The sequence below is a fragment of the Engraulis encrasicolus genome, chromosome 8, assembly GCF_034702125.1.
Source record: "Engraulis encrasicolus isolate BLACKSEA-1 chromosome 8, IST_EnEncr_1.0, whole genome shotgun sequence".
NCBI lineage: Eukaryota > Metazoa > Chordata > Actinopteri > Clupeiformes > Engraulidae > Engraulis > Engraulis encrasicolus.
In genome coordinates, this window is record NC_085864.1 from 22922793 (window position 1) to 22946752 (window position 23960).

Below are 23960 nucleotides of genomic sequence, written 5' to 3' on the forward strand. Positions count from 1 at the left end.
AACACTAAGTATCGTTTCAGCATAAATTAAATGAAGTCTGACTTGTTTCCCGGGGTCCGTAGAGTCGAGTTGTAACGTAACGGTGGCACTTCAGACTTTGACCACCTACACTGATTTTTGCTGAAGCATTACATGGGCCTGTCTGTTGGAGAAAATGGAAAAAAAGAGGAAAATGACTGGGTGTTGCTTTAAGAAAACATGGAAGCCATTCTCAATTGAAGAATTGTCATTGGTAAATGTTGAGCTTTTTTCTCTTTCTTTTTCTAATTCTTTAAAAAAATATATACTTTAAGGGCTTTTTATGTCTTTATTTGACAGGACAGTCAAAGATGGTGACAGGAAGTGAATGGGACAGAGAGACAGGGGAGGATCGGGAAATTCCTGTGGGGGCCTTAGCGTGCTGCGCCACAGCGCCCCTGAGCTTTTTTCTCTATTTCATTTGCAGGCGTTTATCTTGAATCTTTTTCTTAGGCCACTTTGGGATTGTCCTTATCTACTAGGGGTGGGCGATATGGCAAAAATGTCACATCATGATTTTAATTTCGTCACATCGCACACCCCTACTAGGTACCCTTGCTTAGCTGGGGTGTGTTTCTTGAAAACGTAGTTGTTAGCAGTTAGCAACCTGGGTAGTTGTTAATGGGAAATTGCATTGGAAACAACAAAGTAGCTAACGTAGTTAAGAAGAAATGCACCCCTGTTTGCCCTGGCGGTTTAGATGAGCCATTGGATGTTAAGCAGCTGTGAAGATTGTGTGTAGGCACATTTTTTGCAGTTGTGTGGCAAATAACACGTGCTGGAAAGAATTCAGGCTGCCTCCCTCCCTCCTTCAGGCGCAAGCACCAAAACAGCTGATGATGGCACTTTGTAGAGGGCTTTAATTATGTGTAGCACTGGCTCGACAAATGACCGAGTTCAATAAAGAAGAGGAACCGGTGCGCTACCAACTCTGCCCCGGGAGGACCCAGCAGATGCACACTGGGATGTCTCATCCCAACCAATCACCACAACAGACTTAAACATGCTTTCATACATCAATCAATTATTTTGTTAAATCAGTCATAAGACTGCATAGAGAGTTATCACTCCATGTGGTAGGATCTTTCAAGTTATGTGGGTTGTATGTATGCATGTATGTCTGTATATAGGCCTGTGTCCTCTGTTTTTTGTTTGTTTTGTTTTTGTTTTTTCTCAGTTGTGCAATAGTCTTGTGATGTGATGTTATGTGTATGTCCTGTCTTAAGCGAGTGTTGCTCAGGGACGCAAAAAGAATTTCGGTGAAAACTGACAATAAAGTATAATCGTATCGTGTCGTATCGTATCGTATCTCCTCGTCAGCTTGCTACTGAGAATCAAAACTTGTTGGCCGTCGGGCCTACTTCAGGCGACTCTTGCATAGAGACAAGGAGTAGTGTGGTATTTTATAATTTAAAAAAAAACTTTATTTTAAACTGGGGTACATATCTAAAAACGGCAACCGGTTTCAACCACACCGGGTCTTGATCAGGGCGTCAAGCCCAGTTTAAAATAAAGGGTTTTTAAATGATAAAATACCATACTACTCCTTGTCTCTATGCAAGAGTCGCCTGAAGTAGGCCCAACGGCCAACAAGTTTTGAAGAATGGACTTTGTCGTTTAACTTCAAGAGCACCAGCATATCGGAGTATACTATCTAACAAAGAAGAGCGCTCAGCATCTCTCCCACATAGCACTGCTACTGAGTATCCTTTGAGAGAGGCAGACAGGCAGGCAGGCAGGCAGGCAGACAAGGAGGCAGTTGTTGTAGTCAACAAATGTAAGGTCATTTGCGCCCATTCTCCTTTGCAGCCTTGTCTTTCTTTTCATTTCTCTCTCAAAGCTGTGAAAGACGAAAAGAAATTCATTTCCTTCAACTGTGTTTTTTTTTTTTTTAAAGAAAAAAGAACATTTCACTGAAACAGGTGAAGCCCCCCCTAATCTCTTGACACTGATCCCTCCCAACCTGTGTGTGTGTGTGTGCGTGTGTGCGTGTGTGTGTGTGTGTGTGTGTGTGTGTGTGTGTGTGTGTGTGTGTGTGTGTGTGTGTGTGTGTGTGTGTGTGTGTGTGTGTGTGTGCGTGTGTGCGTGTGTGCGTGCGTGCGTGCGTGCGCGCGCGTGCAGGGCCGCTGACAGCTTCTGCTGGGCCCAGAACAAAGTAATTTGAAAGGGCCCCCTACTCAATGCATACCATGTAATGGGAACCCAATTCTGGGGCCCCTTTCTCTCTGGACCCGGGACAACATACCCCTTCGGCAGGCGTGTGTGTGTGTGTGTCTCTGTGTGTGTGTGTGTGTGTGTGTTTGTGTGTTTGCACGCTCACAGAGAAACAACGAGTAACTGAGATGGACACTACTGCAGCTCGGGGTGCAATCAGACACTGCGTCCATGCGAGCGCTACGCTAGTCAGGCGGGCGGGCCAAGTCAGTCGAGTCCAGGCCTTCAGTATCTGCGTGTGTGCAAACCAACACCTGCTTGTTTTTAGGTCTGTTTGACCGCACTCCACTCTGCGTTCATTAAATCACTTCAGGGGTGTCTGTGAAGGTGAGGAGGGGAACAGCTGAACAACATCCCCCACCGCATGCTCCACGCACGCCACGCCACGGCCTACTCTCGCATGATGGCCTCGATGCTACCTGAAACTTTAATGATGTTCCACCTTCGCTTGCGCTAGCCAGGGCCAGACTGGACATCTGGCATACCGGGCATTTTCCGGTGGGCCCTGCACCCTCTTGGGCCCCTTTTTTCAGAAATGTTAAAAAAAAATTATAATAATTTTTGTAACATTTCTAAAAATAGGGCCCACGAGGGTGTGGGGCCCACCGATGAGTCAGTTCTGCTCTGCTAATAATGAGGGGGCCCTTTAAGCCAAAAGTGCCCGAGCCCTATTTCTCCCCCAGTCCAGCCCTGACGCTAGCTAACATACCGTACGCTGCGTGTACACTCTTTTCGCTGCCACGCTCTGTGACCGTGTAAGATTCAGGGCGTCATTACAAGTGCCGGGCTAAACAATATTAATATCCATGGGCCGCCCACAGTGCATTTAATTAGTAGTTTGCTTATTAATTAATCATGATTTTGTTAATTGTTAATATTTGTTTCCAGTGTCCACTTGTACTTTCCAGCTTGCGCTAGGCGGCTCACGCTGACGCTCTGTTCTACATCTCTCTCTCTCTCACTCTCACTCTCTCTCTCTCTCTCTCTCTCTCTCTCACTCACTCACTCACTCTCTCTCTCTCTCTCTCTCACTCTCACTCTCTCTCTCTCTCTCTCTCTCTCTCTCACTCACTCACTCTGACTGATCATGTAGGTTTCGTCATTACTGCTGTAGGCCAAAGCAATATTAATATCCATGGGCATGTGCAATGCATTTAATTAGTCGTTTGCTTGTTAAATATTCATGATTTTGTTCATTGTTAATATTTATTTTCACTTTCACTTGTACTTACTCCATCATGAATAAGAGAGTTGGTTACATTTTGACTCTGAAAGTTACTGAAGATTTCACCACTCTGAACATAAACAGCCTTCAGCTCTTCGAGGTGCTGTGTTTAAAGGAGCACTTCTGCCATTTTCAATATGCTGTTGTATTGCTCACGCTACCCTTGACTTGTCAGTACCCGGTGATGCTGCATTTTTTTGGCACAGCCCTCTCCGAGATATGAGCTATTCTAATGGGGGCAGATTTTGTTTACATTTTAAAAAATCTTAACATAGGTAGGCCTACTCCAAATATTTTCCCAAAAGGTATAGCTGTTTGCTAGTTGTCTGCTGATGTTGCATAAACTTTTGGATGTTTTTGGGAATAAATAAAAATGTTTTTTGAAATGTAAACAAACACCTACCCCCATTGCAATGACCAGGATATCGGAAAAGGCTGAAGAAGAAAAAAAAACCTCAGGTACTGACAAGTCCAGGGTAGTGTGAGCATTACAACGGCATGCTGAAATTGGCTGCAGTTCTTGGAATCCTTAAATGGTGGCATTTTGTAATCAACAGCTGTGAAGAGAATTCAGATTTCAGTAACACTTCAGAATTACAGTCCCTTAATAAAAAGGGTTGTTAACCCTAATTAACATTTATCAATGAACTTATTATGAACAAAACATTTGCAAAAGGGCAGTCATGAGTAAGCGGTTAGGGTGTCAGACTTGTAGCCCAAAGGTTGTCGGTTCGACTCCCGACCCGCCAGGTTGGTGGGGGGAGTAATCAACCAGTGCTCTCCCCCATCCTCCTGCATGACTGAGGTACCCTGAGCATGGTACCGTCCCGACGCACTGCTCCCTTGGGGTGTCATTTAGGGCTGCCCCCTTGCACGAGTGAGGCATAAATGCAATTTTGTTGTGTGCTGTGTGCAGTGTTCACTTGCGTGCTGTAGAGTGTTGTGTCACAATGACAGTGGGAGTTGGAGTTTCCCAAGGGGCTTTCACTTCACTTAAAGTGAGAATCGGCTCCTATTGGATGCTTGCCTGCTGGACACTTATCTATACATTGTTTGCTGTTTGGAGGACAGACTTCCAGGACTGCGGCAGCTGTGCTGTGTCTGCAGTGTTAACGTAGTATTTCTTACTGATCTACAGATATTTGTTAATGTTTTGTTGATAATAAGTTCACTATTTACAAATTATTTATAAAGCTTTTTTAGACCGTTATTCTTAAAGTATTACCAAGATTTCAAGTTATATACTGCTTCAGACCTGGCCAAAACCCTGGCACGTGTGGTATGCTTACTGGAAAGAAAAACCTTTTTGAAGTGTGGCCTATTTCTTGAAGTGACTGACCTATTTGTTCTGCAGAGGATGGTCTACAAATAGGATCTTAATTGTAAAAGAGGCACCACCTAAATGAACTGTCATATATCAGGACATCAGAGAATTGTTGAGAAGGTCATTGTAGAGAGTTAGATGATGACAAAGCCCATGGTATGTCTTTCAATGCTGCCTGTAAAAATGCCTCAAACTAATGAGTGTGCAAAATGCCATTTCTGTTTTTGAGCATCCCAAAGTGTAACAGATGGATGTTGGATGCAAGATGTGAAGCCCACAGAGCAGGAGATCAGATCTATCCAGACTTTGACACCCAGTCAGTGCCTGGGCGGTTGACGCTCAGGCTCCTGGAGTCGCTCCAGTGTTCCAATGTCATTTGGTTGTCATGACCACCCCACATGATGATGAACCATGATGAGAGAGAGACAATGTAATCTCCACCTCCGTTATAGCAGTTATTTTATAAGACTGACTAAAAAAAGCACTGCAGACAACAAAACTGCCATCCTCATTTTCCCATAAATTGTATATTTTCTATTACAATGTTTTCTATTACTAATCTACAGTATATTACTGGCTAAAAACCCGAACAAATCAACCTGACTGAATGGAATAGCTGTGGTAATTGAAGGAAGTTGTGGTGGTAAGTTGTGTGAATTCTTTGTTGACCTTGAGCAAATCAGCTGATTATGTAAACTGGCTGCTAGGCTTGGAAATGGAAATATTTGGCAGGCCTTACTTGTTATTCTGAGTCAAAAATGTCCTCCCCTGTTCAGAGGAGATACTGTATGCTGTGCTGTCAGCAGGCTACTTCAGAACTTGACCCACGCACATGGAAACAGCAGTCGTGGGATGACATAAGCTCAGAGTGCTGCTTAGCCTCAGCCTGAGTTTGTGAGTCGTAGCAGGCCTTCCCATCACTGCTGCTTATCACAGAGAAACATTTTCTGATGGTCTTACTACATGTTTAGTTTTTGCTATGTACGTATAGTGCAGGGGTGGGGAACCTATGTATGTCTTGAGGGCCGTTTTATCCGTCCCCCGATATCATTTTAATTTTATGTAGCTTCACATGAAATATGACCTATTTTGTAAAGGGACCTTAGAAATTACATTTGCAGTACAATAACGTTATATTCAGGGGACCTAGAGAAGGTGGGGTCTGTTTTATAGGTGGCTGCCTTCGATATACAGTAGGCCTTAAGTGCAGGTGTAAATCCTGGTTTGTGTTCATTGTACAGCCCTTGAAGAACTTTTACGGTCCTTGAAGGAATTTGAAGTGGCCCCTCGAATGAAAAAGGTTCCCCATCCCTGGTATATTGAAAGCCCCTTTAAAAATATTTTTTAAAAATAGTAGCCAACTACTATATGTGTGTGTGTGTTTAAATCTTTCTTTATCTCTGTGTATAGTGAAAGCCCGGCCTTTCAGGCTAGCGTGATCTCTAAATATAGTAACTAACTAGGTGTGTGCGTTTTTCTTTATCTCATCTGCAGTAAATGCACGAACTGCAAAGTTAGTTAAGGCTTCAAAAGGCCTTGTAAGGGCATAGAGAGGATTTGCTGCTTTCAGACCCCCACTACTATTGTCTTGTTTTCTCACTTTTTCATGCGTGTTATCATGTAGCCCACAGTCACACACACAGTCTCTCTTGCACACACGCATGCACACACACACACACACACACACACACACACACACACACACACACACACACACACACACACACACACACACACACACACACACACACACACACACATACAAATAAACTGACACACACAGTCATAGTAATAGACACACACACACACACATACACAAATAACCTGACACACAGACATAGTATTGCGTGCGCACACGCGCGCGCACACACACACACACACACACACACACACACACACACACACACACACACACACACACACACACACACACACACACACACACACACACACACACACACACACACACACACACACACACACACACACAAATAAACTGACACACAGTGATGGTCTCTCTCTCTCTCTCTATCTCTCATTCTCTCACACACACAGACCCACACACACGCACACCTCAACCACAAGTCCTGCAGCGTGCAGCCTGTAGCGCGTCAGCCCACCTCTTCAACTGAAGGCCTGGCTGACGCTCGCTCGGGGATTTCCTCAACTCTGTCGCCCGCTCAACAAATTTGCATTCAGTGCTGGCAAACTGCACAAAGATTTATTTTTGTTTCCATGCAGAGTTGACTTCTCTGTGGGCTTTTGTCATTGCTTCCATATTTCAGTTGGTAAAAAGCAGATCTGTGTGCTTTAAAGAAAGAAGATTGATATCATGTTCTGTTTCTCCTCTGCATGATGGAAAACTACTAACCTTACTTTGAACTTGTGACTTCCAGGCAGATAAGAACGAAGTTGATATAACTAGGTGTACATGTTTGCGGGGGTGTTAGGTGTTAGTTGTATTTCTTAGATGCATTTTCCTGCATTTTAACCAAACTGTGTCCTATTTTACCTCAACAGGGACAATTACGTATTTCAAGGGATGGTTGGCATTTATTTTACTGGTTTATTTTTCCTTTAACGTAATGTATTTCAAGCCAACAGCTATTGTCCCATCTGTTGGTAGATACTGATGTATTTGTGTGTGGTGTCGCCATCCGCAGGTGAAGCTGGTGAAGTACATCAGCAGGCAGCTGCGTGTGAAGCAGCGGGTGCCCAAGTGTGAGAGGAGCAGAGGGCTGGAGAGCTACCCCCGCCTGGAGGACTGGCTCCGCACCATCAACCTCAACCCAGAACTCATCCAGGTTCGAACACCACTGTGTCTGTGTGTGTGTGTGTGTGTGTGTGTGTGTGTGTGTGTGTGTGTGTGTGTGTGTGTGTGTGTGTGTGTGTGTGTGTGTGTGTGTGTGTGTGTGTGTGTGTGTGTGTGTGTGTGTGTGTGTGTGTGTGTGTGTGTGTGTGTGTGTCTTTTTGTCTGTCTGTCTGTCTATCTGTCTGTCTGACATTATTGAGATCTGACCACCGTAGTGTATTTGTGCGTGTGTGTGTGTGTGTGTGTGTGTGTGTGTGTGTGTCTGTCTATCTGTGTGTGTGTGTGTGTGTGTGTGTGTGTGTGTGTGTCTGTCTACCTGTCTGTCTGTGTGTGCGCACGTTTTGTGTGTGTGTGCATTGCACACATTTGTATGTGTGCATGCGTATGTGAGTGCGTTGACAGTTTTTGAATATCTCTCTTTCTCTTTTTCACTTTCTACCCTCTCATCCTCCCTCTCTGTCTCTTTCCCGGCTTCTCTCTACGTTCTGTATTGTCTTTCTCATCATAAGGGGTCTTCTCAGGGGGTGCTATAGCATGCATGCGTAGAGGAAGCGAGAGGCGACCCAGCTGACATGCGATCTGATCTGTAAACAGCCATATGCTACCTTAACGCTCAGCCGTCCCGCCCCACACCAACCCGCCACCCCGCCGCGCTCCACAATAGGCCGATGCGATGGCTACCTTAGATAGAGGTGCGGCTGATCCGCAGCAAGAGCTTTCAATTTATTCTAAGTAATTACCTGCTGCAACTGGAAGACGTGCGACGGCGCCGTTTGCTCCTGTGTCTAAGATAACCCAATGAGGGGGGGTGAGAGGTGGCGGGATGGGGGGCTGTCAGGGCTGGGCTGGCCATCTGGCATAGCAGGCATTTCCTGGTGGACTCTGCACCCTCGTGGGCCCCTATTTTCAGAAATGTTTAAAAAAAAATCAATTAACATTTCTGGAAATAGGGGCCCACGAGGGTCTTGGCCCACCGGCGGTGAGTCAGTTCTTAGCGCCGCTAATTTTGAGGGGCCCCTACAAGTGCCCGGGACTTATTTCTCCCCTAGTACAGCCCTGGGGGCTGCCATCTAATGTAATGCAGAGGTGTTATGTTGCGTCGTTGGTGTGGATGATGCCCCTGGCCCTGAAGAGGCCGAAGGGTTTAAAACCGTCCTGGATAACGGGATCATGCCTGTATTGGTGCTGAGGCTGGAGTGAAAGTGGTAACGCTACTTAGTAGTCAATTGGGAAGGGTGATTAAAGGTAGCCTGATTATCATCGACGTTCAAATCTCTTCGAGACTTGGTCTGACCAAGAGCATAACAATAAACATTTCCCAAACGGCATGGTTGACCTGCCTGCCTCCCTTGGTTTGCTTATGGTTGTTTGCTCATCGACAAAGTGGGAGGAGTTTCCGTATTTTCGGGAACTTGGAAAGTACTTGCATTGCTCTTGACCTGATTAGTTACAACGCTGTAAGTGTTGCGTCTCTAGGAGGGCACAGCCTGGCTAGATTAAAGGAACAGTCCAACAGTTTTTTGACATAGGCTACAGTATGCTCATTGTGCACCTGCCCTAGGGTTAAATAATTGAGTTCTTCCTTTCTCCTGTTCTTCGCGCCGTTCTCTCACTCTGGTCTGGTGATATTACTTATTACCACGAATCATCGAAACGAATAGGTCCAATTGATTAGCCAGGGAAAACCCATGCTGCTTTGCACAATCGTTCTGATCTGAAAGACAGCATGGATTCTATCTCTCGGAGAGGGCTCTAGATCTTGGGCTCCAATCAGAAACCGGGGAGGGGTGGAAAGGCAATGACTGTACTTTGTTTGAACAGATACAACCGACATGATGTATGTATTTATTTCCTGAACTGTCATGCATCGCAATTGTTTAGCTGTTATGGGCTCTCAAATTCAAGTATCGATAGGCATGTTGTAACCAGCACCATGGTAAGCTAACTCGCATAATCTTTGAGCCCTGGCTCAAACTGTAGGCTAGTTGCTCGACAAAATCACCCAGCGTGATGGCTGTAGTCATCTTCAAAGCTACCACATCAATGTCTAACATTGACGTTTGGCGTTTATATCTTCAGTAGCCTAACAAAATAACATCCATCAGCTGCTAGTCAAAACAATCCTCCCGTGATACAGTAGTTAACTTTGCTAGCGCTGTTTCTTCATTAATTAGGTCAGAAAGCCAAATTCCTACCCTAAAACAGATTCATGTTTTGCTACAACCTTACTGAAAAGTTACACGAGTGAGATGGTGGCATGATTGGAGCATACAAAATGTTTGCTGATCCGTGTGCTTCTTAGTCGAGTGTGAGGATGCCAAGACCCTTCAAGCCAGACTATTCAGCTGCTAGTAAAACTGGTTTAGGGAAAGCGATCACCTCGCTAGGAAACAAATACCCCAGGCACAATTTCTAATCATATTTTAATAATAATATGACCGTAATATCTTGCTATAACCGACTTGAAAACATGAGATTTCTGCATTGAGTTCAATGGAGCGCTGTCAAACTGTCCGACTTCTGTCCGAGGTCGTCCTTTTGCTGCGCTGTGATTGGTCAAAAAGCACTTTAGGGCGGGCCTTAGCCAAAGGAGAATTGATAACAACAACGTACTGTTTATGATACCATCCAGTTCAATGATGCATGCTAAGAAGTAAGATCACCAGATGCAGAGAATGGCCTGAAGTACAGAAGAAAGGTAAAACTCAATGATATCGAGGAAAAGTGTACATTGAGCATATTTGCAAAAATTATGGACTGTTCCTTTAAGAGCAATCGCTTACTTAGAAATGGTTATTGATCATTATGAAACGTGGATGTGATGATTACTCAAGTGAACGGTGTGAAATGATTTGTTTTTTAATTGATGCAGTTTTTTGGTCCATCATTGTTAGATGTGCATAACATAATGCTGTTGCCACAGTAACACTAACTGCCACTCTGTAACTAATAATGATATGTTTACTAATAACCTTTAAAACCAAACATGAGCTAGTCCCAGTGCTTCTTACATACTGTAGTAGTAGTAGCATCTTCACTATTTCTAGCGTCACGCTTGTTGAGAAAGGTCAGAGGGTAAAAAGGAGCAAGGAATAAACCTGGAGGAAGAGCATATGGAGAGACCGTTGGATAGAGGTGGAGCACTGGGTGGGCAGTTTGTACACCTGTGGTGGGGCTGGCTTGTGGACTCAAGGCATGACAGGTGTGTACGTGTGTGCGTGCGTGAGTAAGTGATTGGGGGAGGTGTTCCCGAATGGAGGGAAATTTGACCTCTGTTGCCTCTCTTCTTTAGTAATATCTTGAGTGCCTTAAACACCCTGTACACAAACGGCCACAAATCAGCAAATTAATTCATTGACTTTCATAAACATGAAAACAATGAGATGTTTATATTCATGGTTTGTAAAGTGTAATCAGGCAGACGGTGTACAGAATGTATGTACAGTATTCATGTACATAAATCATTTTTGTTTTGCCTAGGTAACATGGTGGGGCCGGTCAGCCTTGAAATAATTCCCACACTCTGATGGAGGGGGGGGGGGGTGTTCATAAGTATGAAATTATTGGCTCTGTCTGAAATGATCAAAACTGCTGCCTTCTAAGGAAGCACTGAGAGGTACCGATAAATTCATAAAATTCTGCCTTGCTCTATTTTTAAGGCTTTATAAATGCTCCCTTCATGCTCTTTTTCAATTCTGTTCAATCACCGTATTGGCTGATGGTCTCTTGGCAACGGTGTCTCAAAACTAAAGGCAGTGTTCTACTCCACTCTCCTAGCTAGCTACTCCATCTCGTCTTGTGCAAAAATAAAAGTGTGCCACAAAGACAAAGGCTGGGTAAGAAATGGGGCAGCAAGTATCTAGCTGACTCCCCCATGTTCAAACAGACTTAAGGCCTAATTCACACCCACAAGGGTATTCCAAGAGGCTGGTTCAGTAGTAGTTCAACCTACAGGAAGTGAAAGTGAAAGAAAGCCCATTGGGAAACTCCAACTCCCATTGTCATTGTGACACAGCACTCCACAGCACACAAGTGAACACTGCACACTGCACACAACGGAATTGCATTTATGCCTCACCCGTGCAAGGGGGCAGCCCTCAGTGGCGCCCATGGGGAGCAGTGCGGTGGGACGGTACCATGCTCAGGGTACCTCAGTCATGGAGGAGGATGGGGGAGAGCACTGGTTGATTACTCCCCCCACCAACCTGGCGGGTCGGGAGTCGAACCGGCAACCTCTGGGATGCAAGTCTGACGCCCTAACCGCTCACCCATGACTGCCCATGAAGTGGTAAACCCAATAAAAGGGGGGGGGGCAGTGGTGGTATCCATTTGCTTGTGATGTTGGCTTGATTATGTCCTTCTCTTGAAAGTCGCTTTGGTTTTGAAGCGTCTGCCAAATGTAATGTAATGTTATGTAATGTAATGTAATCTAGGCTGGCATGGGGAGTGAGGCTTGGAGGAGAGGAAGCAGTGTGGTAGCATTAGAGTCCAATAGTCAAAAAGAGTACTACACGCACATCCGTCTCAAAAACATTGGGTGCAGGACCAGCAAAAATACCATGAAAACTGAAAGAAAAGCCTGAAGCGTCACATTTAAAAAAGAGTAACGGGAGCTTGGTGTCGCAGACTTTTCTTTCAGTTTTTGTAACATTAGAGTCCCCATGTTCATCCAGACTAAAGGTGGAGGTACAGTGGTGGCTTCCAGGCTGGCATGGGGAGGGCAAGGAGGCAGACAGGCTAAAGGGGGGGGGGGGGCAGTGGTGGCTTCCAGGCTGGCATGGGGAAGGAGGGAGGCTAGGTACACTACATTAGTGTGCCCATGTGCAGACAAACTAAAGGGGGGGGCATCCAGGCTGGCATGGGGAGGGATAGGAGGGAGACAGAATAAAGGGGGGGCAGTGGTGGCTTCCAGGCTGGCATGGGGAGGGATAGGAGGGAGACAGAATAAAGGGGGGGGCATCCAGGCTGGCATGGGGAGGGATAGGAGGGACGGAGCCTGGGAAGAGATGAAGCAGTGTGGCAGCATTAGTGTCCCCATGTTCAGCGAGACCAGAGGGACGGTGGTGGCATCCAGGCTGGCATGGGGAGGGATAGGAGAGGAGAGGAGGCTCGTTCTGGAGGACACAGTCCGCTTGAGTCACATTCCAGACCCCCGTGCCCGATACAGAACTCTAATCCACAGGAATGTGCTGCGTCAGACTCTCCCTGCTCCTGTCCCTTGCTTACACACACACATGGACACACACACACACACACACACACACACAGACACGGACAGACACACACGGACAGAAACACACGGACAGAAACACACGGACAGACACACACACACACACACACACATGGACACACACACATACACACACACACACATGAGCACACACATGGACAGACACACATGGACACACGTGGACATACACACACATGGACAGACACACATGGACACACACACACACACATGGACACACACACACGGACACACACACACACGGACACACACACACACACGGACACACACACATTGGACACACACACACATGGACACACACACACACAAATATATACCCCCCCCCTCTCCTGCCCCTCTATTTTTACATCACAGGGGGGACGGTCAGGCAGGCGCCACCCTCCCTCCCTCCCTCTCTCCGTCTCTCCCTCTGCACATGGTCCCACACTCCACTCCACTCCTCACCCCCCCCCCCCCCCCACTCTGACTGGGCAGAACAGGATCACAGCAGGCAGGCAGGCACAGGCACCTCACCTCGTCCCACACTCTCTTCGCTGCTCCTCTGATCTAGGCTACTCTCAGCCCTCTGGTCCTCTGATCTACTCTTGGCGCTCTCCACGAAATACTAACAAGGTGGCTTTCTGAGAGGGGCTCGGGCGGTGGAGAACTGAAAACCGTGAGAGAGGAGGAAAAACATTAAACAAGAGACAAGAGAGCGGCCGGCTGAGTCTTTATAGTACCAACTGTTTATTTAGTTTGCTCCAGAACACACGCGGCCACGGCCTGCTGCGCGCCTGTTTTTGCGTGGTGCATAACACCGGACCCTGCTGAGGTAGGTGTGTGTGTGTGTGTGTGTGTGTGTGTGTGTGTGTGTGTGTGTGTGTGTGTGTGTGTGTGTGTGTGTGTGTGTGTGTGTGTGTCTGTGTGTGTGTCTGTGTGTGTGTCTGTGTGTGTGTCTGTCTGTCTGTCTGTCTGTCTGTCTGTCTGTCTGTCTGTCTGTCTGTCTCTCTCTGTCTGTCTCTCTCTCTGTCTGTCTCTCTGTCTGTCTCTCTCGGTCTGTCTCTCTCTGCCTGTCTCTCTGTCTGTCTGTGCGCATATGAGTGTGTGTGTGTGTGTGTGTGTGTGTGTGTGTGTGTTCCCCCCATGCATGCCTTCTCTCCCTTCCGCATGAGGAATTTCGGTGTGTGAGGAATTTGCCCGAATCGGGAATTTACAGGAGGAGTCCAGTGTGAATCACATCCCAACTATGGCCTTTGGAATTTCCTGAAATTCCGGAAAAGCGAGTATTTGGATGATGATAAGTGATGCTAATTACAACCATTGTGGCAAGTCAAAGCCTGTGACTGTATGACGGAGTGTGTTTTAAGCTGTGGCGACAATGTAGACAATACCAATGCTCTGGCCACATTTCATCAAAGAAAGTAGTTTTCTGTGTACATAGATAGTGTACGAACAATACTGCTTTTCGCAGGAGCTTTTCAGCTCAACAAAAGCTTTTTGACTTGCCTTGGTTGCCTGTGCCTGCCTGATTCACGAGCATGGCATTTAAGATGGCAAAAAGGCTGTGGGACCTTTGGCAGCTGCAATTGCGTGTTACCGTTAAAGAAGATTTGGCACGGTAAAAACAGGACAGGAGTGCTGTGAATGCCTCCATACTGAAATGTTACTCTGGGTTTCAGACTGAAAAGGGCCTTCCTTGTTGTCATGGTGCTTTTTTACATGGCTTAAGAAATGCCAGTTAGTTAAGTGTTGACAGTTTTTGAAGACATGGCAAATGTGTCGCGTCTTAATGGTGCAGGATTTTGGAGTATGGTAATTTTACAACCTTTTTACTGTTGGGTTGTATGCGTTTTGAATTGAGTCAGTCGATGACCAATTGATCCGTCGATGATCATCAGTTGATTCTCTGAATCTGGTAGTGGCCTACTTTAGCCTTAAGCTTGACACACTAACAAACCGCCAAATCAGATTAGAACAGTTAGCGTCGCTGCTAGTGGTGTAATGCAAATGATAATGAGCAATAATGTGGTCAGTGCCTTTGGCAGGATGATGAAGTCAAATCTTGATCTGACGGTTTGAAGTGCGAACGTCAGGCCCCATCATTCCCCACCCCTGTCACTGTTTACATATGAGCTTCAGAAGAATCTCCCTCAGGCCAGGCAAGATTGGGCTAGTCAGCGACTGACAACGCTATCGATGGGGTTGTGGAGATCTGTTTTTAAAAAAGCATGCACGTACGTATGGGTGTCGTGCTTGGATACAAGTTGATTTTAAACTTTGGTTGGTGACCTTTTCTGGGAAGCCGTCTTGAATTAACCTTTCTATTGCTGGCTGTGACATTCCCCGTAGCCCATCTCCAAAAGCAAGCTCGCGTTATGATCTAAGACACTGGTGTCATAATGTGGAGTTGACTAAGGCAGTTGAACAAGTTGCAACAGTTGGATGAATATCACATGTGACTGGTTTAACTGTGTGAGTTCTTTCATCTCCTCCTTCCAACCTGAACCCCCCGAACGTCATCTGAAACCGCAACTCCCAGGTGAAGAAGAGTCATGAAGCTCCTCCTGGGAATTACATGGTTGCTTCAAGCTCTTACAGTATCATTGTTAGTCATCATCATCAGGGCTGTGTAAATTAACACCAGCCAACCGACCAAGTGCTGGTGAAATTTCAGTTTGGCTGGTAGAAAAGCCACTTTGAACCATAAGTGAGTGTGTATGATTAACATCGACTAGCCATTTTGGCTGATGATTAAACATGTTAATTTAGAGTCACCCAGGTCAAAAAGAGTCATGATGCTCCTGGGAATTAGATGGTTGCTTCAAGCTCATACTGTATCATTGTTAGTCATCATGGCTGCAAGCATCTTTCAGAATGAGGCAGCTCTTTATTTAGTCTTAGCTTTAGTGTTTAGTGTCTTTTCTTGCAAAACTGGTCATGTGCAGGTGACCCACAACTCTCCCCCCTGCTCATGACACAACAATTAAGTGCCATAACATCCAAATTGACACACTGGCTATGTTTACATGAGACGTTTAAAGGGTAACGTTTAGGTTAAATTTATAACTAAATATATACTCGATGTTGTCAGGAGAGGTGTTTTGAAACATATATGTGAAATTCACAGTCTATAACAAAGCCAAACTGCACTATTTTTTATGAAAATGTATCATTTTACAGCTACTTTTGAATATTTAGAATGAACTCACTTTAATTCTGAATAAAGCGTTATTCCGCTTTGAAAACACCATGTTAACACTTCACAATTCGGAATTAAATCACATCATAAACATCATGTAAACCTCTTGGTTGTCAAGTAGACATTAAGTTCAAAATAAAGCTTCTCATTTTGATGACGTCAGGGTCATGGGCAGGATCATAATAAGGGCTCTGCCTAGTCTCAAAAGACCATAGGCTTTTTTCTGTCTATATAGGCTATTGTATATACCTATAGGCGACCATTGACTATTTTTTATGTGTCTATTTTGTGTCTATGTCTACACAGCCATGAAGAGTTAAGTCAACCTCCCCTCTGACCTCATTTTGCTCTGCTTAATACTTCAGAATTCACTACCCCATGACCAACAACAGCATTTACAGTCGGTTGTGGTTAGCCCTCGCAGAAGCATGACATTTTTTTGTCACGCCCATGACACAGATAAAAAGTTGTGGTATTTGAGCGATGTGAACGACAACGTGGGATTTGAGCATTTTAACGACTTTTGGCTGTGGACATTGCATTATTATATTTACGTGATTATATCATACCATTGCATATCCACATTATGGAATCTCCCTCTGGTGATGTTATAGGCCTAATCAGGTGGATTAGCCTCTGATGGTGATGCAGGATGACTCCCCTTGAGTCACTCAGAAGTGGCATCAAAGAGACATTCATCGGCTCGCTGGAGCATCATCCCACCTATTATGTGAATGATCGACAAGAGTAAGTAGTTACACAAGTAGTTAAAGTTAGAATCCTCTAGCTGCATTCTATTGTGTGGATTTTACTGTTCTTTTAAAAGTCCTGCTGCTGCTAAAGTATGTGGGTGAGTTAATGTTTACACATTTTGCTGAAATATTTGTCATTTTAAGGTTTGGGAAATTTGTTATAGGTTCCACATCCCTCTGGGTATCTTGTTTAAATTGTAATGAATAGGCCTATGTATTTTTGTCTTGTAATACTCTTGATACATTTGAACCATTTTTATTCCAGTCTAATTGCAATATCAAGTAAATATGGGTGTTTTAATAGAAAGTTCAGGATCAAGACTTACAATAACATTATTGCGTTAATCAGTTAACTGTCAGTCATTGGGAATACCCCCCTCAACTGGACCAGAATGCAGATTCTGGTTGTTAATTAACCTTTTTTTAACATAGTGAAAAATAAGAGATATGGGGAAAGCACCTCAGTGCTGTGCTTGTGGTTGAACTTCCCATCCCATCTGCAAGGACCCCAAATGGCTTTCTGTGTTATTTGAAAACAGCTCAGACATGTTTTGAAAACAGATCCTAACGGACTTGACAGTTATTTGACAGTCTAAACTGTAATTGCTCTTCACACTGCCGGTGTATTCCACTGCGTTCCTCCTTGGTCATATCTCACAGCTTCAGAAACCTCTGCTGAAGTTGAAAGCTAAACTTGTGTGTCTGTGTTTTAGTGTCTCCCGAAAGGTGCCCGAAGGCGTGCTCTCACTGTCAACAAGCGCCCGAGACGTTTTATTTCACTCAAGAGGTTAAAGAGCACAGAGGCGTGAGGCATGATGTCACTGAAACTGTGTGGAGTCAGTGTGGTGTTTCCCAGGGCTTTAAGTATTTATTTGGGATCGGGTGTGGGGGGCGGGGGGTGACTGTTAGGTAGGGACTGAGAGTTAGTTATTTGTTTGTGAAATACTGGCCTCAGGGGCGTTAGGGGGGAATCCCGCCTGTTTGGATAGCACTTTAACATGCCAGGAAGAGGACAACGGTTGCCTGGCATATAATGAGGGAGGAAGAGAGAGGGACAGCGAGAGGGAGAGAGAGAGAGAGAGGGAGAGAGAGAATGGGAGAGAGAGAATGGGAGAGGTAGGGAGGGAGGGGAGAGAGAGAAAAAGAGAGGTATAATGGAAGAGATAGAGAGAGAGGGAGAGAGAGAGGAAGGGAGAGAGAGGAAGGGAGGCAGGCAAGGGGAGGGTGTTGCACTGAAGAAAAAGGCGTGGATAGCGGGAGAGGGAGGGAGAGAGACAGACAGACAGAGAGAGAGCGAGAAAGGGAAAAGGGCTGAGTAGCCAAGTACAGCTAGCATTCCGTGACTGAAGTTTGAGTGAGGTGGTGTGGCGTGGTTTTGCTGGCTACCGTGTTGTGGATTATGAAAGAAAAGGACACATCACTTCTGTTCTAAGCCCTGTAATGGTACTGTGTATTTTGAATCCCTTTTTAAAAAAGAAACACCTGTAGAATAAAACGTTAACTTCATGTTTACTAGTCTTTAAGTGTTTTGTCTGTATGCTTAGCGTTCACATTTGTTATTTTGTTCAGCAGCTGTGAATCAGCTACATCTGTAAACAAACAATCCCAGCATGCTTTGCTCTCCTCTTTCAAGATTGTGATTTGATGGAAAGCATAGCAAACAGTGAAAACCTTCTGACATGCCCTTCCTTTGAGCTTCACCTGTCTTTAAGACGAGGTTCCCCTTTGACCAAGCAGGTTACACGACCACGTAGATGTTTTGATGTTTGATCAGTGTGTTGTGTTGGCATGGCCTTGGCATTAACCTGGTCAGTCTGTGTTTTTCTCATCTAATATGACCACAACTACTAACTCTGATCAAAGACGTTCCTCCTGGAAGTCTGTATCGACAACAGACAGGGAGGATCCATGGGAGCTCAGTTCTTGTTTGCTGAATGATTTGTGCACGGTGCTTTCTAGGGTGTGTTGGTGTTGTTACGAGTGGGCGTGGACATATGGTCTGGTGTTTGGAATGGGGCCTTTACACGCCATATAGTCTAGTTGTGTTTGTTTTCCTATAGTTGACTATAGGATTCTGGGTATTGTTTACGTCCAGAACGGTAGGCTATACTAAGAAGCTGGTTCAGGAGTAAACCAGGTTAAGTTAAGAGGTATTTTTCAAAGTGAGAAGTCCACACACTTAGAATCCTTTTTGTTGTATTTTATAATGTCATGGCAGGATTGGGAGTGCTGAGGCTGGGGTGTGCACAATCCTCTCCTTCAACTAAGTTAAGAGGTATATCACCTAATAGAAGAGCCTGGAGTCCTAATGTTCCTGTATTTGGCTGTTCTGTAGGATTCTGGGTATTGTTTATGTCCTGGTGAGCCATACTCACCTCTTTCCTGTGCAGCTAGCGTCGTCATGCCTAAGCAGCTAGTGTGGACTTGTCCAGACCCTACCCAGGTATGGGGATGTGTCAACCTCTTTTATGGCTTAACAGCCTCCTAGTGCAGTCTGGCCCTGCTGCTGTAATGTTTTTATTTTCCTACAAAACCACACCTACATACACGCGAATAAGCAATATATTAATACATGGAATCATGTATAGGCTATGCATTTATGCAGACACATATTAACACACTTGTACTGCGCACACACACACCCACATGCATTCATATTGATCTGTGCATAGGTGGTGTGTAGTGTGCGTGGGATCATGATCAGGTGTTCAAATGTGGAAATGAAGTACACACAGTAAATGTTGCGGTGTTAATTCAACACTTAAAGAGTTAATTTCAGTTCAAATGATGTCAAATCAACTCTCTAAGTGTTAAATGAGCACTGCAGAATTTACTGTGCAGATTCTTCTAAAAACTTTGCTACAGTATCTGCATTGCTGGTTGGAATCGTGTTACAACTCTTGTCTCGGCTTGTATTAACTATAAGGCAAGTTAATATTGTTCATTCACAGTAGTGTTCACTGTTTGTGCTCGGTCTATAGAAATGGGTCAGGTAGGTAGGTCTACGTCTCCCAAACCAAAACAGTCGGTAATGGTGTTGTGCAACAGGAAGGTGATGCCATGAGGGGGCTGAGTCAGCAGCCGAGTCACCTTGAGATGAAGCGATATTTAATCACACCTGCCCTGCACACCAGGGCTTGACGTTACCACCTGCCAACCGGGCAAATGCTGGTAAAACTTGGTTTTGGCTGGTAACAATTTTCAGTCTCACTCACTAGCCAATTTGACAGGCAACTTATTCTTTGGCAAGAGAAATGACAGTTGTTGTATCAGTTGTTTACATTTAAAAACATGACAACAAAACTCTGGCTAGCAGAAAGGGCTGATGGCTAGTGACTCAGGGAAACCACTAGCCACAGTGGCCGTTGAGGAAAAACGTTGATGTCAAGCCCTGCTGCATACGGCACAGGAGCTGCATTCTGTGTTTGAATGAAATGCTGGACAGATGCAGACAGAAATCCATGCATGTTTCACAACAATTTCAGTCTTGTGTCCACACTATCTAAAGAAAGCATGGTAACTTTTTCATTCTTCAACAACATCAACTTAACCTAAGCTTGTGCGCTGGTGTCTCAACAGTTTCAGCAATGTCTGTCCTCCAAGGAATACTTTTTTGACAATTGTTTTGAGAAGCAAGTGTTTGGGCATGGTTTGGAATTTGACGTGTGCAGTCCGCATCTGAGGCATGCTAAACTTGAAATTAGCTTTTGAATTCTTCAAGTCAAGTCAAGTTGGTTTTATTGTCAATTTCTTTACATGCACTGGTCATACAAAGAATTGAAATTACGTTTCTTACTTTCCCATGCAGACATAGACATAGACTTTATGTGTGGACATAGACAATTAGAAATAGACAGTACACATACATTACACCTAGAGTACCTGTACAATACCCTTACAGACATATAAAGTGCAGACTGGGCAACAGCAGACATACATAGGACATGTATTAAGAAGAGGTATTGTTGTGCATTTTCAGTTATGTCCTATTGTGCGTGCGTGTTTGAGTCAACAATGCGTGTGCAGTCAGTAATGACGTGACTTCTGAAGGATTCAGTTGGGTGGTCCATGGTGCCATGGCTTCCCTTGCCTGTCTGCCTGTCACGCCTATCTCCCCTATCAGCTTGAGTCAATAAGATAACCACTACTGCCAAAACGCTGCTACAATTTTGGAGCCTAAGACTTTCAGGATGGCCGACTTTCAGGATAGACGACGCTTGACTCTTTGGTTGTGTGACCTATTTTGAACAGGTGGATGAACAGGTGGATTTTTGCAACAAATCCTGTACGATTCCACAATGCCCCAAATGGTTAACACAGTGGTGTAGTCTACTTTTTTGTGGTGGGTATACTGTATATTTGAGCATTTTTTGAAGTGGGTATACTGTTTATATTTGTGCTATTCTAAATAATGGATCAATCAATTTTAAGTGGATATACTGAAATCCCTGAAATTTGGAAGTGGGTATACTCCGTATACCCGCGTTCTACGTAGACTACAGCACTGGGTTAAGATGGCAGTGGGTTTGTGTGCTAACCCGAGGCGTTTCGGGTATATACTGTACCTCTGCTGCCAGGCGGAGGTCACTGCGTAGGCCAAGTGCAGTGCAGTGCAGTGCAGTGGGGTGGTCCATGTGGCCAGGGCAGCTGACAGCTTTGGCTGGGCCCGGGACAAAGACGTATGAAAGGGCCCCAAAACCACAACACATTCAATGTATTGAGGATCCAATTCAGGGCCCTCTCTCTCCCCGGGCCCGGGACAAGTGACCCCTTTGTCCCCTCCTCTCAACTTCCCTGCATGTTGCCATTGCTTCCCTTGCTTGTCTAGCTGTCACGCCTATCAGCTTGGGTCAACAAGATAACCACCCCTACCTACGGCCTGCCCAGGGCAGTGCAGTGCTGCCACAACATGTGCACAACATACTAGTCAAGCTGGTTTATTTCTGGCAGGCCAGAGAGGCATGGAAATAAACAGGGCTATAAATAGATACCACGCAGAGTCTGTTGTCACCAGCTGGTTGCTGGTGCAACCCTGACTGAGTCCCCTGTGTGTGCGTGTGTTTGTTCGTGTGTGCGTTTGTGTGTGTGTGTTTGTTGATTCGTGTGTTTGTTGATTCGTGTGTGTGTGTGTGTGTGTGTGTGTGTGTGTGTGTGTGTGTGTGTGTGTGTGTCTACGTGTGCGTGTGTGTCTGCGTGTGTGTGTCTGCGTGCGTGCGTGCGTGCGTATGTGAGACAATGGGTGCACAGCTGGCCCGGCAGGTTCATTTGCTTTCTCAGACACACCCTCACTCCCTCCCTCCCTCCGGTTCATAGTCCAGGGGCCTTGAGGTTTTTAAAGTTCCCACCCAGTGTTTATTGTTTATTACATGTGCTTTCCTTTGATGCTTTTTTCCCTGAGATATACTGTACAGTGAGGCTATAAGGCCATGCAGCTATGCAGCTACATCCATACCGTGTCCTCTGTGTTGGTGTTCAGGTCTGCGTATTGTGATTTCTTCAGCTGTGCTTCCTTGCTGAGGTAACGGTGTCGTTTCAGGGCATGCAGGACAAGTCTCCTTGCCCGGCGATGTTGTAGCTGATGTGATGCAGTAATTTAGTACAGCAGGCTATTGAGTGTCATTTCCAGCAAATGGACAAATGAGTTGGCCTATAGTGGGATTCCCGATTTCGACGATTTTCGATTTATTTCAATTTATTGGGCTGCCCCACTATTGAGTGTCATTTCCAGCAAATGGATGTCAATGAGATGACCTATAGTGGGATTATTTCAGAAGCTGTCATTAAGGGCTGTCCTAAACTATCATTTTTTTTCCCGATTAATCTATCAACTATTTTTTTTCGTATAGTCGATTAGTCAAACGATTAATTTTTCAAGTACTCTAGTGCTTTAATCTTCAAGGACATTGGGAAAAAAAGAAAGAAACCGTTAAAATTAGGTCCCTGAGCTCACAATGAGCTTTAAATCATGATAGTAGCTTATTTACTCCAAGATACAACATCCAATTCATACGTGCTGGGCAATTTTAGGTTTCAATAAAGTAATAAAGCATTAGTAAAGTAAGTAAAAAAGCATTGAATTAAATGAAACGATTAGTCGACTATGAAAATTCTTGTCAACTAATTTTTATAGTCGATTAGTACCGATTAGTCTATTCGTCCCAGCCCTTCGAGGACACTTTCACGGACCTCCTTACTTACCATACTGTGTCGTGTTCTTGTAACTTTATTGGTGTGCTGGGAAAAATGTGGTCGCTAAGAATGTTTGTGTAACGTCATCATGTGCAGATTTATTGCCCACACTTGTGCATGTACTGCATGCTCCTGCATCAGATGACATGCATAATAAATCAACGTCTTACATTCATTCTACTTATTTTTTTTCAATTATGGAAATAAACATTGACTTTCCGATTTAAAATATTAAAAAGTTATAAAGAATCAATGCTGGGAATCATTTAAAAACACAACAGTAATATCTGATGCCCAATTTTGTTGTAACGTAAGCCCATAAAAACCCTACACTGTCTGCAGTTGGAGTGCCACAATAGATTATTCTGTTGGTTGCTTTCTCTCTGTGACTGTCCTTCTGGTGATACTCGAACTAATACATCATAATGATAATGATGATTAATGAGGCATGACAGTCATAGGTCAGAGCCCAGAATAGTAATTTTAATGTCCATTACTGAATCACTTTCAGTTTGCCATTGTTTAGCTTAATGTCTTGTGTAGAACGGGCTTAGGAGCCTATTCTGGAGAGAGAGAGAGAGAGAGAGAGAGAGAGAGAGAGAGAGAGAGAGAGAGAGAGAGAGAGAGAGAGAGAGAGAGAGAGAGAGAGAGAGAGAGAGAGAGAGAGAGAGAGAGAGAGAGAGAGAGAGAGAGAGAGAGAGAGAGAGAGAGAGAGATTTTATTAAGTATTTTTTGGGGGCTTTTTTGCCTTTATTTGAAAGGATAGTGAAGGTTATGACAGGAAGTGAGAGGGAAGGGAGAGATGGAGAAGGTTCGGCAAAAGGACCTGGAAATCGAAACCGGGTCGGCCGCATAACAAATAAGTGCCCGACCACTTGCGCCACGGTAGGGCAGAGATAGTTATAATTAGCTCAGGGTACAGCCAGCAACCAGTTTTTATCATTTTCTTATCTGAGAATATGAACGAGTCATTAAGATAACTGTATGACTCTGACGTCTG

At 44.8% G+C, this 23960-nt stretch overlaps 1 protein-coding gene across 5 annotated transcripts in view; it reads left to right on the plus strand.

The window, feature by feature from the left end:
• ksr1b (kinase suppressor of ras 1b) overlaps positions 1 to 23960 on the plus strand; it is a 63665-nt gene that overhangs the window by 6423 nt on the left and 33282 nt on the right. For 3 of the 5 annotated variants that reach the window (XM_063205216.1, XM_063205215.1, XM_063205217.1), the window contains exon 2: positions 7445 to 7585. In XM_063205216.1, coding sequence (XP_063061286.1) covers positions 7445 to 7585 — 141 coding nt within the window. Of the gene's footprint in view, positions 1 to 7444; positions 7586 to 13326; positions 13653 to 18037; positions 18215 to 23960 lie in introns of those variants that run through there. The other 2 variants (XM_063205219.1, XM_063205218.1) reach the window with 2 other exon arrangements.